This window comes from Miscanthus floridulus, chromosome 5 (genome assembly GCF_019320115.1).
Source record: "Miscanthus floridulus cultivar M001 chromosome 5, ASM1932011v1, whole genome shotgun sequence".
NCBI lineage: Eukaryota > Viridiplantae > Streptophyta > Magnoliopsida > Poales > Poaceae > Miscanthus > Miscanthus floridulus.
In genome coordinates this window covers 73,873,366-73,894,375 of record NC_089584.1, presented here as the reverse complement: position 1 = coordinate 73,894,375, position 21,010 = coordinate 73,873,366, and the positions used below count along the sequence as shown (strand labels likewise).

Here is a 21,010-nt window from a genome sequence, read left to right as displayed (position 1 = left end):
AATCATAGAACTAGATAAGCCCTTTTGCATCGAATAAAATATATCGAACAAAGCTTTAAGTATAGAGTTGAGCTTACTCAAAGTTGTATGGTAGCCATATAGTAGAGTGGTGTTGGAGATTTTTGAAAGCCAAGACAATGTATGCCGCAACCTTAAGGGACTCTTCCCTTAGCTTCGCACTACGGATGCGCTCTTTCTCCCGAAAAGTCTTTGCAGCTGCTAGCTCTTTGGCATCCAGTGTCCACCGTTTAGGGTAATTAAAATTTGTTTGGGCTATAGCTAGCTTGAGGGTCTACATACCCGGCTTTCACACTTGGCATTTGTTTGACAATGTGCACTTGCATTCTACAAATCACGGCGTGGGTTAGTTACAACATAATTCAAAGATTACATTTATATCATATCGGGAGGACAAGGACTTACAGGCACCACGTGCGAATTAGATTCATCTCCATTTCTCCCAGGTGAAAGCATGTGTGCATGTCATTGAAGTCAAAGACAATTTTCTCGGCTGGGCTTCCAAATGTGTCGGTGGGAAAGCATGCTTGTATGATATCTATGCTCGTTGGGAGAACATGCAAGTACCAATCATGGAACCTTCTCATTCCAAGTGGTAGGCGCTGGATGTCCCGGTTTGGTAGGAAGGGCTTGCCTCTTTCATATTTTTTCAGGCAATCCTTTGACCATTCGATGGCATCAACATTTGGATACTGCTTTGCAATTTGGTGGAGTTTGCTACTGACGGCCTCCTCAGAACCCCGTGATGGGACTTTTTTAACTTGGTTTTCAGGCTTGAACTGATCATGGGAATACCACTTGGACACCGACGAGACGTCTTTGATCGGAACATAAACTGGCCTTATGTTGATTGGAATCTTCTTTCGGAGTTCCCATTCAGGCATGTCCTCATCTTCTTGTGCATCACCTTCTTCAGGAGACACTCGTTGTTCATGTATCGGTTGTGCTTGTTGAGAAGACTGTGGCATCTCATGATGCACTTGCCCGGTACGAGCTGGAGAAGGTTGTGGCATCTCATCAGGCACATGCTTGATAGGAGGTGGGGAAGAATGTGGCATCTCAGGAATGTGGGGGTCCCGAGACGGTGAAAATATCTCCCCGTCCTCAACAACTCGCTCCAAATTTGGGAGAGGGAGAGGCGGCGAAGAAGCAGTCAATATAATGTCCCGTTTGTGCCAGAGGATGAACTGCCCCATAACGTCTCCAAGTAACACCAGCCCCTCGGGAGTTGCGTAGTCTATCCTCCACTGCATGAACTCGGGCTTCACTGTATGCACCTTGACCCTAGTGTATTTCGACGGTATCTTATTATTGTGGTGTAAGCCACCGGGAGGATGTGCCACACCCGTTGCCACCTCCATCACAGTGTTCTGCCGGCCGCTGAGAAACACTAAGGTGCAACTAGTAGGTTGCCGTATGAGATCGACTGGGGTTGTGGCTGCAGTGGAACCTTGGCTGCTAGGAACTTTCGGAGGGCTGCCAACTAATGCCAGTTCTCCTGGTGGTGTCACTAATATACGTGGCTCCGTAGACATTCCTTGCTCCTCCAGCGCCTTCACAACTAGAGCCTTCACTTGGAGCTCAAGACTAGTCTCCCGGTCTTGGCCATGTTTCTTGTACATGTGCCTGTCCTCTTCGAATCCTTGCTTCCAGGTCATCCTTTTCCCTAACCCTTTGGTGCGGCCTGTGTGCTCCTTGTTTCCCAAGCCAAGGCTAAGCTCGTCCCTCTCTCTGGAAGGATTGAATGAGCCCGTCTCTTTGTCTTCAGCATATTTCAGTATCCTTGATACCGTCTCTTGGGTCTCTGGCTTATCAAACTTAAGATTACTGCCAGATGGTTCTATACTCCTCGCATATATCCAGTTCCTTGAGCGTGCCTTCAAGTTCGTCACATCGATATTCCCAGCAGCTGTGGCCTCTTCATCCATCTTCCTAAATTGCTCTTCCTTGGCATAGTAGCCACCGGGGCCTAGATGATGGTAGTGTTTGTTCCTCTTCGCCAGCTCGGTGTTACGGGCACTGAGCTCCAATGCCTCCGCTGAAGTCTTCTGAGCCACGAGCTCCTCCCATTGACTAGGAGTTATTTTGCCAAACTCATTGAAGGGAGTTAACCCGTTTTGGATATACTTCGTGTTGAGCTCCGACCTCCAACGTCGAAATGACTCTCCCATCATCCTGATAGCATTTTTTTACCAATTCATACTTACCCTCCGGAAATCTAAAATTGACCTTCAGATGCCTATCCCATAGTGCATTCTTTATGTTCTCTGGTACCTCTTTCCAGTTATGGATTGCTGGGTTCAATTTATCTCTTACTAGGGCCCCGATCGCATTACGGAATCGTCCTCTTAATTCCTTCGGCTCAAGGATCTCCCCTACTGGCCCAACCTCTGTTATCACATAGCAATCCTTATCTGGATATAGATTTCTTTTCTATCCCCTTGTTTCCTCTTAGGCTTGGTAGTCATGGTTGTATCTTGAGTTTGTTGAGCAGAGCCATCATGATCTGTCTCTGTGGTTGTTGCCTCTACTCTCCTTTCCTCTACTCCGTCTTGTCCAGTGAGATGTCACAGACGTCGATGTCGTCTTTTCTGAGTTTCAGGAGGGACCTGTATATAGGACAGGTCAAAGTGTTAGCAGAGGTAACACAGCCAAAGCTTTAGCAAAATTTACATGCTAAGGCTTCTTCCCTACCTCCTCGTTTGGGTCAAAATCCTTGTCCAAATCTTCCTCCGTTGGCCTCCTTCTTGCTTCAGGTGGGAAAGGATCCTCGGGACTTTCATATCCCTCTTCTGACTCATCATCCTCTTCTTCTTCGCCTTCAGCAGCCTCTCCTTCAGGGCCTTCCTCCTCGTCACACTCCTCCTGAGTAAGCATCACTTCTAGATCCTTTTCTACCTCATTATCGAACTGTTCCTGAGTAAGCTGGTCCTCTAGTGCTTGCTCCTCAAGGATTGGCTGCTCATCATGCTCGGGGCATCGAGCTGCACTATCTGTTGTCCACGACATTATTTCACGCTTTGTTCTAAAAGATGCAAGAAAGTGTGCTTTAGGTACGCGAGAAGGTATAAGAAATCAAAAAGGTCTATAAATTAAAGTAGTCCTATAAAACAACAATATAAAAAACAAGAAGTAGCAGTGGTAGAGGCCTCAGAAACATGTCAATCATCATTTGATCTTGAACTTTGAGCATCAAGGCATCATAACAGAGAAGAGAGGAGAAGGTAATGTAGGGGCGGCTGCTAATGATGCCAAGTTCCTCACAAGTTCTTGATCATCATCTCATATTCCATATAATGTATAGGACTTGGACAATTTCATCATCGGCAAAACAAAGGAGAGGAGAGGAGAGGAGAGATTTGGCAAAAAAAGCAACAGCTGCTTAACAAACATAGAGAGGAAAAAGGTGTAAAAAAAGCAGCTGCTGCTTCCCAAACATAGAGGATAGGAAAGGCGGCAAAAATAGAGGAGAGGGGAGATTTGGCAAAAAAAAGCAGGTGCTGCTTCCCAAAAAAGCAACAGCTGCCATACTGACTTTGCTCGATCACACATGAACATCATATGCTTAATATCTTCTGAACCTAATAGGCAGATTGGACAATCAGAAGTAGTAGACAGTAGTAGTAGGGAAGTAGTAGAATTAGTTGATAGAAGTACAAGTAGTTGATAGAAGACAGAAGTAGAAGTAGTAAACAGTAGTATTAGGGAAGTAGTAGAGTAGTAGTAGAAGTAGCAAAAGCTAGCTTAGGAGAGGAGAGGAAGTAGAGTGGAGTAGAGGAGAGTATAGTAGTAGAGTAGTAGTAGGAGTAGCAAGTAGTAGTAATAGGAGTTGTAGGAGACCAGCCAGCAGCCAGCAGCCTAGTAGTTGATAGAAGACAGAAGTAGAAGTAGTAAATAGTAGTATTAGGGAAGTAGTAGAGTAGTAGTAGAAGTAGCAAAAGCTACTTAGGAGAGGAGAGGAGTAGAGTGGAGTAGAGGAGAGTATAGTAGTAGAGTAGTAGTAGGAGTAGCAAGTAGTAGTAATAGGAGTTGTAGGAGACCAACCAGCAGCCAGTAGCCACTGGTACCTAGCCAGCAGCCTAGCTAGCCAGTAGCCAGCAAGCCCGATACTGCCTAATAAGTAGAGTAGTAGTAGGAGCCAACAGCCAGTAGCCAGCAAGCCCGATTATAGCCAGCCAGCAGCATTCAGGTACCAGGTAGATCACAACATTAGGTAGATCACAGCATCAAGTAGTTCATATTCAGAAAATAGCACTGAAATTGAAACTGAAATGAGCACTAAAACTGAACTGAAATGAGCACTAAAACTGAACTGAAATGAGCACTGAAAATTAACTAAAATGAGCACTGAAACTTAACTGAAATGAGCACTGACACTTAGCTGAAATGACCACTATCTAGTTTTTAGAAATTTAATAGTACTGACAGCAGCTAGATAAAATTTAATAGTACTGGACAGCCACTATCCAGGTCATAGGCTTAGCTAGATAAAATTTACTAATGGAATGCATCTATGCTGTCTAATACTCACATCGACCTAGGTACCAGAGAAGCAAAGACACATGATCTGCTATGCCCTATTGTGCCATCTTCGATAGCTTAAGGCTCAGTTTAGACAAGTGAGAAGCAAATGACTCATTTGGACTAAAAACTTCACCTATGCTATCTGAAATATATGTTTTTTTGCATCTGCATTATATATGCTCTTGTATTGTAACAAATATCACTAATAGCAAACAGTAGACTAAAGATGATGAGTACATATTCAAAAAAGAAAGAACGATCACTACAAGCTGAACTATAGTAAAATTAGCAAGAGATGAAAAAGAATCCATATATGCCCAGAACTAGAACATCCACACATGCAAAGCCTTTTAACTAAAGCATGACCCTTCTAGTTCAAAAGGCAAAAAAGAGTTAGAGGGACTAAAGTGGATCTCGCCATATTGTTGGGATCATGCACCTCAACTCCTGGAAAGGTGAAGACGCCCATGCAAAATGCATACACCAGCCACAAAAAAGGCACGAAAGCAAATGAAGGGTTGCGATCACCTAGGACAGTCAAGTGAAAACTTCAGGCCTTTAGGGGAAATTCTAACTTGGCCATAGTGCGAAGGCAGCGGTAAATTTACCAACAAGTAGCCAAATTATAAAGAACAATGAATGACATCTTTCTACTGGACATGCAACTGTATCAACCATAGCATTGCATTGGACAGATACCTGACTATGTCCGGACAATACATTACAGTCATATTATTGGGTCACATGGTATTTGTAACCTATAGTGGACAAAATTATACAAGAGCAATATAGAGCACTCTTTAAATGGATGTAGCACTTAGATGTAACACATGACAGCAAGTGAAGGCAACTTGAGTAACGATGAGTGACACAGCCCAGGTCTAACCACAAACTGATGACTTGACACAGCCCAGGTCTAACCACAAACTGATGACTATGATATTTAGTATTTCAAAACAAATGGAGTAGTATACTATAACAGTTCTGTATGTCAACTGTGGCATGCATGCTTTACTAACATTGAAACAACAATTTCCAGGTTATGCACTTGCTTTGGACATGACAGCAAAAGAAATTCAAGTTGCTGCTAAGGTAGGTATTACTACATATAGTAACTAGTGTGCTTTCTTTTTTGTTAGAGTATTTTTTTCTTAACCGGCAAATGTTATCCTGGTGATTCCTAAAACATATTTAGGAGCAAATCAGTCTCATAGTTTTATAAGTCATTTGTTTTCTAATATGACATATCATGTCTATTAGAAAAAATGCAGCAAGACCTCAATGATCCAGTACGTATATGTTTCATATTTCCATAAGAGTTTAATGTATGAGCGGCCCCTAAACTTGTCAAGGAATGCCATTTAAGTCCATAAACTTTGAAAACACATTTTAGGTCCCTAAACTTTGAAAACACACCCTTTCTCAACAGAACTCTTTGTATAATCTTAGAAGTAAGCACAATGACTTGACGTAAAACTTCTATCTACCTTGTATTTACTTATACTTATTATATGATATATTTGTAGTCTGCTGGTCTTCCATGGGCTTTGGCTAAAGGACAGGACACATTTACTCCAATTAACGTAGTGGTAAGCAATAGTTTTTCTCATGGTCTGTGAAATCGAATTAAGCATTGTTGAGACATTAACGGATATTTTTCTTATTTGTAATATTACATACATGTTTCGTATTGACCACCACAAGCCATCCGTGCTCGCAAACATATGGGCGAGAACAAGCAATGGCCATCAAACAGTGAAATAGAACTGAAGACAAGAAGAAGGTTAATGGACGGAACAAACCTGAGCCGAGGGCTGGGCGCGGGTCGTCGGCGTGCGGGGGCGGGCGCCGGGGGCCAGGCGCGGGTCGCCGGGGGTCGGCACGCGGGGGAGGATGCTAGGGGCCGGGCGCGGGACGCTGGGGGTCGGCGCGGTGCGCGGGGGTGGGAGCCAGGGACCGGGTGCGGGTGTCGGCGTGCGGGGGCGGGCGCCGGGGGCCGGGCGCAGGACGTCGAGGGTCGGTGCGCGGGAGAGGGTGCCGGGGGCCGGGCGCGGGACGCCGGGGGTCGGCACGCGGGGGAGGGCGCCGGGGGCCGGGCACGGGACGCCGGGGGTCGGCGCGCGGGGGCGGGCGCCAGGGACCGGGTGCGGGTGTCGGTGGGCACGGGAGCGGCGGAAACCCTAGGCAGCCTGACGGCGTCGGAGGAAGAAGACAGCGCCCAGACGATGACTCCCGTGCGCTTCCCTCCTATTTATACTAGGTACCATTTGTAGGGGCGGTTTCTGATCCAGCCGCCCCTACAAATACATTTGTAGGGGCGGTTCCTAATCTAGCCGCCCCTACAAATGAATTTTTAGGGGCGATTCCTGATCCAACTGCCCCTACAAATATTTTTTTAAAATTATAAATTCTATATTTTTTATATCATAAAAACACAAAGTAATATAAAAAATTGTGTATATACACAAATGTAATATTTTTTATTATTCTATATATGAAGAAATATATATATATAAACAATTGTAGTCAAAACAATATAGAAAACAAAAAAAAACAAAAATTAAAAATTTGAATTTTAAAACTTCGAATACAATTTTATGACGGTAAATGAAATAAAATGAAAATGTTATAAACATAAAAGTTGTATAACTCATCAACATGTACAACTTTTATTTTGGTCATCTTGTCATGTGACTTTGTTTGAACGATTCAAATTTTGAAAATTCAAATAATTTCAACTTGAAACAATATTTTGAAAGAGTAAATGATTTCACATGAAAAACTCATGAATACCAAAGTTGTAGAACTCATCAATATCTACAACTTTTATTTTGGTCACTTTTTCATGTGACAAAGTATTAGTAAACATTGTTCATAAATTCATATGACTCATAGTTTCATGAACTATACGAGAAACATGTTGATTTGTGAACAATGTTTACTATCACTTTGTCAGATAAAGAAATGATCAAAATAAAAGTTATAGATCTTGATGAGTTATACAACTTTGGTATTCATCACTTTTTCAGCTCAAAAATATTTAGTGGTTGAAAATCTCGTTTGAACTTGTCATTTTTTTAAATTTGAAAATTTGAAGTGCTCAAACTTTGATAAATGAAATTTTGTAGTAATAAAGTGGATGTTCAAATAGAGTCATCTGGATATTGCAAAGGGTAGTCTCACACACATGCATAAAATGTAGTCTCATACATATACAAAAATATGTAGTCTTACACACGTACATAAATATATAGTCTCATACGCATGCATAAATGAAGTCTTACAAACACACACTTACACAAACACTCCACGTTCAACAACTAGCTAGCCCGCTGTAACTGACTTTCCCTTTGACACCTTTTCGTTCCCATGGCATTATGTCTTTGGGAGGTTCTTTTCCATAACACTGATCTTCTTAGGAAAGTCTATGAATAGCGGCATCTCATCGTACTTATTGTAAGCTTCAACATCATCCACGCCTATCGACTCCAATAATGTGTTGTTTCCCAGAGGCAACCACGTGCTTTGTCTTCTTCTTCGGGGGGAGGTTACTTTGTGGGTCAGATATATAGAAAACATGTGCAACACAGTGAAGCGAGCACCCAAGGGTCATCTTGGTAGCCTAGATTCTCGAGGTCCAGGACTCTCAATCCGATCTCGTTCAGTTGGTGTTGTTTGATCCAAGCGGCATCGAAACAGGGCCACCGTTATATCCCTTCCATAGTCAAGTTCTCATATCTCTTCAATGATGTCCAAAGTATTGGATCTTTCAGCCCTAATCCATCGAGAGCCTCTATTCGAACGCCACTGTTTTGGTTCACATATTTACTATCCTTTGCGTGGGTATAGTACGTGTACCCATTGATGTCATAAGCATTCCAAGATGTCACTTGTCTCGATGGCCCCTCCGCCAACCTACTAATGGTAATAGAGTCTATGGTTTCTTCAGGCGGTATGTTTTGGTCCTTCAACCATGTAGTTAGTCGTTGCTTGTGCTGTTTCATGACCCAATCATCCGAACGGCCATTTCTCTCCGCCATAATGATAGCCAAGTGTTCATCAATATACGGTTGCATCAGTTGTGTACTCTGCAAGACACTGTAATGCGCCCGACTCACCTCTTTGTAATCATGGTCGATGAACACTTTTCTACCACTGGTGCCCTTCCCAGCCTAGCCTACCCTTGTGACGAGAATCGGGTTTACCAATCCCTTTCTATACTTTTAGGTACTCTTGACAGCACTCGACGACTTCTTCAGTACTGTAACCCTCTATCATGGAGCCCTCTAGGGTATGCTCGATTATGCACGTATCGACTTAAAACCGAACATGAACCGCTCATATGACCACATTTCATGCAAGTAGCAAGGGCCGAATGCCTGTATCTGATGAACCATGTGAATCATGAGATGTGGCATTATATAAAAAAAAGCAGGAGGTAAACACATCTCTAGTTGGTTTTATGTCTCCACCACAAATTCATGTAGGTCACTCAGCTCTTGCTTGCCAATCGTCTTCTGTGAGATCTTCGAAAAGAACTAGCACATGCGGGTGATGGCCATTTTCAAGAACTCTGGCTTTATAGCCCTGATTGCAATAGGTAGAAACACTATCAGCATCACATGGCAATCATGAGCCTTGCAGTGTGTTATTGACAAGTCCTTCATCGACACTAGCTTCTTCACATTTGCTGAAAACCCAGTCGGGACTTTGATCCCCCTCAGGAAAGTGCATATAGCTCTCTTCTCATCTGGTGTTAGGTTGAAGCACGCCACGGGCAGAGTGTATTTTCCATTAGCCTCAGGTACCGGGTGAAGCTGTGGCATCACGTTTAGCTACACCATGTCCTTTCAGTGCTTTCAGACCATCCTTTGACTTGCCTGTGTCCATCAAGGTAGCAATGAGACTCTCAAAGACATTCTTCTGCACGTGCATAGCATCAATGGCATGGGGGACCTCCAAGTCTAGGCCAATAAGGCAGATACTGAAAGAAGATCGATTGTTTCTTGAAAGGTACGCCTTCGACAGGAGGTGTGCTTCTATCTCTGTTGGTCCCATCCAGATTCTTCTTTCCATAGATGACGCGTATGTTTTTCACCATTCTGTACACATGTTCTCCGTTATGACGTCTCTCCGGAGGGGGTTCAATCTCCGAGGCGTTGTCATAAAATCTAAAGAACAATTTGCTACGGTACTTGTGACTTGTCTTTAAGAAGCGTCGGTTCCTTAGGTAAACTATCTTCTTGGATGCATCCAGGTACACCCATGTAGTACCATCCAAGCAAACCAAGCATCCCTGTCTTCCCTTTGATCTGTCCTAGACAAAGCAAATAGCGTGGGGTAATCATTGGTAGTAACAAATATTATTGCTCTACATATGAAGTCCTCCTTTCGGAACGCATCATACATCTGCTCTCCATGCCTCCTATAGCCTCTCCATTTCTTGCATCAAGGGCTTCGAGGAACACGTCTATATCAATGCCTGGTTGTTTAGGGCCAGAAATAAGAATAGTGAGGAGAAGGTACTTTCTCTTCTGACACAACCATGTTGGAATGTTGTACATGGTCAAGATCACTGGCCATGTGCTGTGGTTGCTCATCCTCTCATTGAAGGGATTCATTCCATCGGTGCTTAGGCCAAACCGTACATTCCTTGGGTCATCGCTGAATTCTTTGTGCTTCTCATCAAACCTTTGCCACTGACTACAATCAGCCGGGTGTGCAATCTTATCATCATCCACCTTGCGCTCATCATCCCACCATGTCATGAGTGCTGGCTTCTTTAGGGTTTAGGAACATACGTCTCAAGCGGTCGGTCACTGGCAGGTACCACATTATCAGGGCAGGAATTCTTCTCTGCTTTGCATCGTTGCCTAATGGAGTGTCCTCTGGGGGCTGAGATTCTTGTACCACCTTTTTTGTACCCTTCTTATTCCTCTTTTTCCCCATGGATGGTTCGTCCCCACCGTAAAGGTCATTGTTCTTGTACCGGCTGGCCCCACACCGTGGACATTTATCCAATGACTTGAATGTTTCGCCACGAAAAAGTATATAGTGGTTGGGGCATGCATGTATTTTTTCAACCCCCATTGTCAATGGACTTATGACCTTCTTCGCTTGGTATGTATTGGTGGGAACTAAGTTTGGTTGTGGCAGCACCCATGACAGGAGATGCAATAGATCATTGAAACTACAGTCTGACTAGCCGTACTTAGCCTTCAGGATGAGCAGCTCAAGCACAAAACGTAGTAATGTCCAATGTGTCGGACAACCCTTTTCAACACCATACACAGTCTCCTTCGATGTTTTTGTCACTCTTTCCAAATTTTATAGACCTTTCGGGCTATTTAGTAAAATCTCTGGTCCACGGGTTCGAATCATGTTATCTAAATCATCTTCAACTCCGACACGTGCTCCACCATCATTATTGGCACCACATTCGTCGTTACCATCCCAACCACCAGCATCACCACCTTGTTCATTGCCAAACTCAAAATCCATTCATGCATCAAGCTCTGCTGAATATTGGGACATGGATTCTATGGTTTCGTCGTCGTATTCCTCCTCATCCTCGTCGTTAACAATAACCATTTCACCATTGATGAATCCACACTGTGTAGTCCTCAACAAATCCTCGCATAATCAAATGTGATCTGATGATAGTCACATCTGTCCATGCCATACGGTTCTTGCAATCTTTATAGGGGCAAATAATTGTATCCTTATTCTCTTTCAATGTCGTTGCATGCTTCGTTGCGGCTTCAATAAATTTATCTACCTCTTCACGGAAACTTGCCTTAAACCTTAACGAACCATACATCCAAGAGTTCCTGTACTCCATCTTTTACAACAACAACAAAACAAACATTAAAGGACTACTTATTCAGATATATATAAAAATGAATCAAAGTAATAATTATTCGAGAATAATTGTATATACCTCAGATATATATGAATATAAATCTAATATAATTACATGAAGCATACAAACACACCATGGTAGAGAAAAATTAATTAATGGCCCATTTATCCATAAATAATTAAAATACATATTTATTGATTACAATAAACAATTTCAAAGACAACAATTAGCAATAATTATACTTTACCCAATATCTTTCATACAAACCCTAGTCTAATTTTATCAAACATAAATTTACAAAAACGAAATTAATAAAAAAACTAAACCCTAGATCTAGATCACATGCACATGAAACATCCATAAAACTAATTAATGGTTCACTAAAATCAAAAACATGGACCAAATAAGGATATGATCTTGTTTCCCTTCCTAATTTACCCTAGTACATTTAAAAGTTGGGTCTAATTTGCTCATAAATAGCTCAAGCACCATAGAAGAGAGAGAAAAACAAAACTCTAATTACTCACTAACCAACCATTAAAACTTCAAAAAAAAGTTTGGAATAGCATTTTCTTACCTTCTACAACCTCTCCACCAAAGGATTTGAGACCAAAATCTTCCCCCCTTAGTAGAGCAATTTTTAGGAGGTGCCCAAGGCCTCCCCACCTTTTTTTCACGGGTTAGAGTGAGTGACCCGAGGAGGAAGAAGGAGCTGCATTTATTTTATATGGGGGGCATTTATAGGGGCGGCTGGTGATTGAGCCGCCCCTACAAATCGGTGCTATAAATACGGGGCCATTTGTAGGGGCGGCTCAATCACCAGCCACCCCTACAAATACCATTTCTAGGGGCGGCTGGTAATTGAGCCGCCCCTATAAATCAGACCTCATTTTTAGGGGCGGCTCGTAACACCAGCCGCCCCTGCTGTTCCGTTTGTAGGGGCGGCTGGTGTCTGGGCACCCTAGCACGCCACTGTAGGGGTGGCTCCATCACCAGCCGCCCCTACAAAAAATTCAAACCGTTGCTAAAAATCATTTTCTACGTAGTGGATGGCGGTGTATTTTGGTGGATCGATCCTTCCTGGATGAGGGCTGACACACGCCTCCTCCAAGCACGAAACCATGGAGCTAGCACGTGATTACCGCGAGCAATTCATTTAATAGGCTCCAGCTCAGCGTCCTTAAAAGAAAGGAAGCGGCTGGTCCTAGATTTGGCGGGAAAAAGGGAGCCGGTGACAGCGGCAAGTCAATTTGTTCTTAGCACAATGATCTTTCCAATAAAAAGATAAAAATCTTGCTCAATGTTACGCAAGCGTAAGTCATCGGAATCCATGAGAATGTGTTGTTTGGGTGCGTACGTATTTATCTCATTTCGTATGTGTTAAAATCTTGTTTGAATATATGTGTATCCATCTCAATCCACATATGTTGGAGTGTAATGTAATGGAATTTAGTTCAATTCCACTCCAATCCACTTTAGCATATGTGGATTGAGATGAATACATACGCATCTAAACAAGGCCTAAAGTGAATTGAAGTGTAATTAAACTAATTTATATTTCAATCCACTCTAACACAATGCTTCTAAACGAAGCCTTAGAACTGTACTAGAAATATGGGCGTGGCTTCATCACGCCTACACCAGATTTAGGCCTGTATAGAATTTGGTGCTAACCATAGCGACTTAGAGTTCTCTCTAGATAATGTATCCACCTAAATGTGCGTCATGGTCAGTAGATATGGTATCTGACAATGTATCTACCTAAATCTTTGGCCAAGATTAAAAAACGTATAGTCATTGATTAATAAGAGGAGGTAAGGAGTATGTTCGCTGGTGGGTTTCTGGACTGATAAGCCCGGCTGGTGCTGGTTTATTATGAGAGGAAAACACTGTATCATGGCTGATAAGTTTTTGCTAAAACCAATAAGCGAACAGGCTGGAGAATGCTAGGAGTTGCATTGAGCTACAAATTGTGTTGAAAACGGTCGTGGCATCTCACACAGTTGTTATATGTGGCCTGATTTTAGTTCACACATAAGACATAATAACATGGTAGGCTCCATGCCTATCAGAACTTGCACAAAAGGCCTGTGGGTTCTGCATAAATTCCTCCACATTTACTATGTGAACAAGGACAATGATTTAGATACTGATCCAACAAAACTAAGAATAGACACCGGTTGCTGACACTGCATTTAGGATTTTTAGTCCATAATTCCTAGCAATTGTTAGGAATCAAACATCACCGAAAGATAGCTAGATTTATTGGACCAGAATCTATACAGCCTGCCAATGGCCCAACAATCTTCACCTTTCTCTCCCACGTCGCTGCTCGTTTCCCTCACGTTGTTTCTCGTCCTCCCACGCCGCTGCCGTCTCCCTCACACGGTTTCTCGTCTCCCTGACGATAACTCGGCTGCTCGTCACCCCGATGCGGCTGCTCATCTCCCTAAAGCCGCTGACCGCCTTACTCCCTCACTGCCACGTGCTCGTCCTATTCTTCCCTTGCCGCTGCACCCGCTCGCCTTCCTACCTTGCCTCCATGGTGGAAAAGTGGATCTAAGTGGACATCTCTATGGTGAGGTGTTTCTCGGCTATGAAATCCTCCATGGTCGGGTGTCTCTCGACGACGAACTACACGCTGGAGGTGTGGCCTCGCTGGCGACAAGCTCCTCCATGATGGTCGGGCTCCTTCATAGGCAAGCGCAATCGGATCTGCACTCTACGGTGGGTTATGTTGTAGTATGTTATATGTTGCGACAGTCAATCTTGGATGTTACATGTTTTATGGCACTCAGCATAAAATTGGTTTTTGCGGTGTTGCAACAGTCGATTTGAGATATTACAACAATCGATTTGAAATGTTACAACATGTTTTCTTGATGTTGCAATAGTCGATTTAAGGTATTGCAACATGTTTTTTTGGATTCGTCACAAAAAACATGTTTTTTTTATGTTTGTAGCTGTCGATTTAAGATGTTGCAACATGTTTTTTGGATATTGCAGTAGTCGATTTGAGATGTCGCAACATGTTTTTTTGAATGTTGCAACAATCTATTTAAGATGTTGCAACATGTGTTTTTGATGTTGCAGCTGTCGATTTAAGATATTGCAATATGTTTTTTTACGTTACATGTTTCAAAATGTTGCAAACCTTCGTTCTTTAATGTTGCAAGCAATGATTAACATCTGATCCATTTGTTTCTCTTTCCATCTCTCCCTCACGTATGTCAAGGTGCGGCGTCTACCAGCGCTATAGGAAGTGCAACAACCATTACTGTGGTTTACTGTTGAATCACAGGAGAGAGGACGGAGATAGAAGGGGATGAATGCTGAGGTGGGACGGGTAGAGCGAAATCCTCTGGATCTAAAAGGCATGGAGCGCAGCGGAAGCCTCTAGATCTAAAAGGGAAGGAGCGCCGAGGTGGGTCGGGTAGAGCGAAAGCGTCCAGAGCAATTCTTTATATCCAGATATCCGGGCACTAGTATTTTCCTTTATTTTTATTTAAATAATCCTGTATTGTAGACAAAGAAGGCCATAAGCATTTACTAATTGCATTTCACGTCCTGACTAAATCTTTCTTTTTGAAACACTGATGTGCAATGTAGAGAGTTAGTTAAAATGGAACTATTTTAAGACCTACGAGGAGGCATATATATGAAAGCGCTTACATTTATTTAATTTAGTGCATATACTAATATATCTGCTACCAGACATGCCGTTTTTTCTCGTAGTCTTCTTTTTTGGCTTACATACACCTAGACGTTTGATACACATCCAAGGAACCTTGAGCTTCTGAAGCTACTACTTCAGCACAAAGTGTGCCGACAATATATTCTCTAATTTTAGAAAAAATGTATGTCAAGCATAGAAGATTGTATAGTGGTATAAACTGTAGCATCTTTGATATGATAATTCATGGAGTATTATAGTGATGGCCCTGTGTTGATTGATGTATAATTGAATCCCTTTCGTCTCACCCAATGACCCAAATTATACACCAGGTTACACTTTTGTTCAGAGGAAAAATTGTGAGTTTTCCAATTGGTGAACAAAATGTGTATGCAACCAATGAGATGATGGTAAATCAAAATCGAAGGGAAAAAGGTATAAGGTCACCTCACCGGTTGATTGTTTTTTTTTGCGAAGGGAAGGGGATTACATTAAAATTCAGCACAGTACATTTCCAAATTACATATCAAAAAAATTTGAAATAAAAAATACACAATATTCTATCTACATTCTTCCATCTTCTTCTTCCCCAATGGCATTCCTGGAATGCTGGAGCCAAAGTAATGAAAACGGGGATCCCGATCTTCCGTCAGGTAGTGGTAACTATCGTTGTGGCGGAGAATGACACACCGATTTGGCTTTAGATCGAAAGATCGAACCCTACAATCTTAGCACCACAACTCTGGTTATCAATCGAGACACAAATCCGGTTGACCTCGCCAAGAAGGCTAATCCCTGCCTGTGTAACGAGGAACACAAGCAAGAACAAGAAAGAAAACAACCAAATTGTAGATGAATGATTAATCTCACGAAGTTGTAGTCTCACAAACCGATGAATGGTGAAACTGTTCTTGACAGATTAATCTAAGCAAAACCCAAACCCTAAGGGAGGAGTGGCGGCTGTTTATGAAGACTCTAGGGTCATGCAAGACCCCTGGACACGCCCCCTAATGGGCCCAAACACGATACATGGTCCAACGGACCAAAAGACGGTGTCACAGCACCCTGGCAGATTCTAGACGCTGACTTGTTTTGACGATTCCCTTTTATTCTAAAGGGCTTTTGACGTGAGACCACTTGGATTGACTTCCTTATCAAATTAGCTTTCTAACCATATATGGATCATCAAAAATGGAGTCCGGATGCGTCCTGGGTGACCAGTTTAAGGCAGACTGGTCCTGGAGGCCGAGGCAGACTCGAAATCATGTTGGACTGGGCCTCCGGTTTTTGTTGAACGTCCTTGTTGGTCATCAATGCCTCCACTGTAATACCCCAAGTGTTTATCACCAGTTAAGCAATGGGTTTAAACTCAACCATGGCATGTTAAGTGGTGATGGAGATGTTAGGTCAAACATATGAAAATGAGCCACCACTTAAACTTGGACCATGCACCATTGCTTACATGCTGTCCTTTCTAAAAAGTATGCTTGAGTAATGCTGGATATACTTGTTTCATGTGTCTTGCATCAATATCCATCTATATTGATCCATGGAAAAGTTTTGTGAAGTTTGGAATCAAGAAGTCACATGAAATGACAAGTTATGTCCTTGCCTGAATTATTTTATAAAGTGAATGGAATTCTAGATCGTCAATCAAACCTTGAAAACTTACCCAAATGACTCTAATTGAACTCTACAACAAAAGTTGTGAAGGGTTTGTGTTGAGCGGAGGACAAGAAAATACCTCAATTGGTCTAAAACTCGGATTTAAGCTTTGCCGTGATGCTACTTTGACCTATGTTGACCAATTACTTACAGTGCTTGCATGGAGTTGCACCTTAAATAAAAGTTGAAGTTTGAGTAGCGTAGAACAAACTTTGTTTCTGGACCAAGAGCCAGATCAACTTAGAACTAAGGCGAATCGAGGCTCAGACATTGAATCGGCAGCTGTTTTCGGTACTTAGAATTTTTCTAAGTCTAGAATTCATCGTCAACTCGTCGTTGACATTGGCATTCCGCATTCTCCAAATTTTGTTAAGCAACTTGACTTGACCCCAAAATAAAAGTTAGAGCTAAGTTCATGGAAAAGAGCATGTAAAAAGATGTCACCAGTTTGACCTCGTTTTTACCCTCAATTTGAATTCTTACTCATCACTGTCAATACGCTGACACCATCAAGTTAAGGCTTAATTTACTTCTAATCCATTGCTCAAATGGCCATGGCCCGTTAATGAAATTCGTAGGTCATCATGTGGACAACAAACTTGCTTAAGGGCCCATGACTCAGTTTGGACTAGAGCAAGCCTAATAATGTGATCCAACCGGCCCACTCCGGCACCTAACAGCCGCTCGGTAGAATGCCCCAAAGGGGGAGCACATGGCAGCCATGCAGAGCTCGTGCCCCACAATTGCCGATGCATGCCCATGCCTCCGTGCGCTCACATTTCTCCTCTTTCGGATGCAGCAGGCCGATGCGGTCAGTCTCTCACTCGCCTCTCCCTCCACATCCCTTTCCCCGCTCTCCGACGGTTGCACGTGCGTGCTGAGCACGGCCGCATCCGCCATGGCTGGCTGGCCGAGCTCTCCACGCCATGTCTCCACTACCCCAAGCTTCCTCGTGTCCATCCGCATGCACCACCGGCTCCGCTGCCCTCTCCTTGGCCTCTTGAGTCCCTCCCCGGCCCTTCTTCGCTGCCGTAGCGCCGCCGCCGCCGGAGCTGCACCACCATGCTCCATGCATGCACATGGCCGAGCCACCTGGGCCCGTCCCTTGCCCAGCTGGTGCCACCCTCGGGCAAGATGGACATTCCCCATGCTCTCGGCCGCTGCTGGCCAAGGCCAGCCAACCCGAGCCATCCCTGCCGCCCTCCCCTGCTCTACCGTCGAGAGAAGGAAGATGAAGGACCTTGCGCAGCAATAAAGAGAAAGGGAAGGGTCTAAGTGCAAAGCTGTGACTTGTTTGAATAGTGCTCTTGAGGACCTCTTTGCTGGATTTTAATTTATGTTTTCTACAGGGACCCCTATGCAAGATTTACATTCCTTTTCTTTTGATTTTGGCAGATTTGGATGATCATCTTTGAAAATTCGTAGTAAATTGTAGAAAAATCCAAAAATAGCAAATGAGGACTTTTTGGAATCCTTGTGAAGTTATATATGCAGTAGATCTATAATATGGCATGCTTTAGTTTAAATATTTTGCTGTAAAAATAGATTTATGCAGTTAGGTTTTTTATACTAGTTGTGTCTTGTCTTTTTCATAACTGCAGTTGTTGTGCTAAAATAATTGTGAAATTTTTGTGGAGTGCTACTAAGGTTATTCTTGATGTCTGGTCAAAATATCAATATTTTAGGCTTGATAGTTTAAGATCTATAAAAATAACAAATTACTTGTATTGCTTTGCTCCTATTCTGAATAGTCCTGCATGTTTGAATTAATTGGTTTAGTTAAGTTATGAATCATGACATTATGATAATACATGAGTTGTAGTACTTTTATTAAGCTTTTCAAAAACCTAAATATCATGATTTTTGGTTAAGTAGATCTTGAGTTATACTTGCTTAAATCGTTGTGGCTGTTTCTACCCAAACCCAGAAATGGTTTCCTTGTTCTTATTGTGGGGCCTTCTTAATAGTAGAATTAGCTTTAGGTGTTTACAACAAAGTTGTTTAGCATTTTCTAATATTTCTAAAAAGTCTAGAACCACATTTATTGGACATGTATAACTCCATTTATAGCTGTTTAAAGTGACATGTTAGTTTCTGTCCATGTTTTAGACAGAGATGCATTTATTGGATTAATTGGCCTTGTTATCTGTAGAATCATCTTAAGATGATAATACAAAAGTTGTAGATAACTCATGTAAACATCTTGTGTTAAATTTTCATGGCATTTGGCCAAATATTTTATGAGTTATGACTGTTCTAAGTTGGTCTTCAGAAATTATAGTTCTCTGGAATTTCTGGACCAGATTTGATAAATGTGACTGTTTGACTCTTTTAACTTGGGAATCATGCTGGGATGATTAAACATGAATTGTAGAAAATTTCATAAGATTTTCATATTGTCTTGTTGCATATCTTTTGGATTAGTACAACTCTAGTTGTAAGCTTGTGAAGTTGCATGGCAGAATCTATCCAAGTCTGAACAGAGGTGCTCAATTGTGCTTGATTGACCTTGTTAATGGTGGAATCATCTTGTGATGATAATAAACATGTTTTAGATAATTTAATAAGATTTCTATAAAGCTAAGGTTCATGCTTGTTTGATGTCTGTAACTCCAGTTATGCCATTTTGAAACTAGTACTACTTTTCTGTCCTAGTTCTGTATAGATCTAAAACATTGGCTTGTTTGACCTAGTTAGCTTTGGAATAAGCTTTTGGTGATAATAACAATGTTGTAGGAAAGTTCATTATCTTTCCATAAAGTCTAGGATCACCTTCTTTGGATGTTTGGATCTCTAGTTATGGGTGAAACAAGTGTTATCTGTGCTGCTGTCCAAATTCTGTGTTGTGCTTTATAAGTTGATTGCTTTCACCTTGCATTGCCTTATGTGTTGCTAAGTGTAACTCATGCCTTTCATGGTGTTAAATTAAGTTACCTAAGATCTTAAATTGTGATAGATGTTTTCAATGGAATAGCTTAACTTAGATTATCTGGTGTACCATGCTTGATATGCTCACTATCTTTCTATAATAGATTATGTGATGCATCTCGTATTGCCATTCTTTTATTCATGCACTTGCATCTTGCATCTCATCTAGGTATGCTAGATGAACCACATGAAGGATGTGATGTTGGAGCCGAACCCGAAGACGGTGTATGGTGGACCTATCCTGAAGATGGAAGGACTAGACAAGTGCTAGGATGGGAGATGCTCACTGAGCAAGTGTCGTCTAACAAACACTAACCTAGTGTTGGATCCCAGGAAAGCCCCGGAGCATTCTAAGTCTCCCATGTTTTTACAAATATCTTGAGTATCTTTTATTGTTGATGATGCATTAAGTATAGGAATTAGTTGGAACCAATTGTTGCATTATATCCTTACCTTGTCCAGATAAAATCCTATGAATCCTAATTAAGTGTAGGATCAAATGATGCTTAGCTATGCTTAGACCAGTAGAAGTCGGGTGATTTTTTGTCACCTACGAGATGTAGGATGAGCTCTGGTCATGGTTGGCTATATTTGCTATCATGGAAAAGAACCATGTGTTAATAATGAAAAGAGACCAGACGGGATGACAGTAGTGTAGCAACAAGGCATGGAGGTCTTGGGTGTGAATCTATTCCCATCTGTGTCGTTTAAGGACCGATACGCTGTACGTCCTCATGTCATGTTGAACACAACTTAACACTTAGCTGGCCGGATAAGTCATTCCGACCACGAAGCCTAGTAGCTTGATTTAGGCTAGGAGCACGAGCAGTTGGTTGCAATCTAGATGGTAGTAAGGATGTGTGGAGAACCATTGGCATAAGCCCAAGGGCGGGTTAAGTCACCAAGCACTCATGGCAGAGTGGTTCTATAGTTTTGCGGCACTGATTGTACCCGCGACTCCTGAATTGTACCAAAGGTGACTTGTTTGCGACCTTGACGGGGGAAGCAGGGTTTGTGTTAGGAATACCCCTCTAGCTGGATAGGAATCGATTCGAATCACCGTCTCTCCCGGATAGTGAGAACTTGACTGAGCAGCGGCAATGTGGATTCACTAAATTTAAAGATATGGTTAAATGATGATGATGATAATGATAATGAGCCATGAAATACCTAATATGGTTATTATTGTTTGCAACTTAATCAAGTGATTGATTAGTATAGGTGCTAATATAGATGGTAGGAAATGGCTAAAAGTCACTGCTAGTACAGGTTAATAATGCTAATGATTACTCAAGCTTTTATGCAAAGAGGTTGTCCAGCAAGATCCACTGATAAAGCCT

General features: G+C 42.3%; 1 protein-coding gene across 1 annotated transcript in view; it reads left to right on the top strand.

Moving 5' to 3' along the window:
• The first annotated feature begins 6,266 nt into the window (after positions 1 to 6,266).
• LOC136454775 (uncharacterized) overlaps positions 6,267 to 21,010 on the top strand; it is a 34,754-nt gene continuing 20,010 nt past the window's right edge. Inside the window, exon 1 of the mRNA XM_066455068.1 lies at positions 6,267 to 6,776. Coding sequence (XP_066311165.1) covers positions 6,267 to 6,776 — 510 coding nt within the window. The remainder of the gene's footprint in view (positions 6,777 to 21,010) is intronic.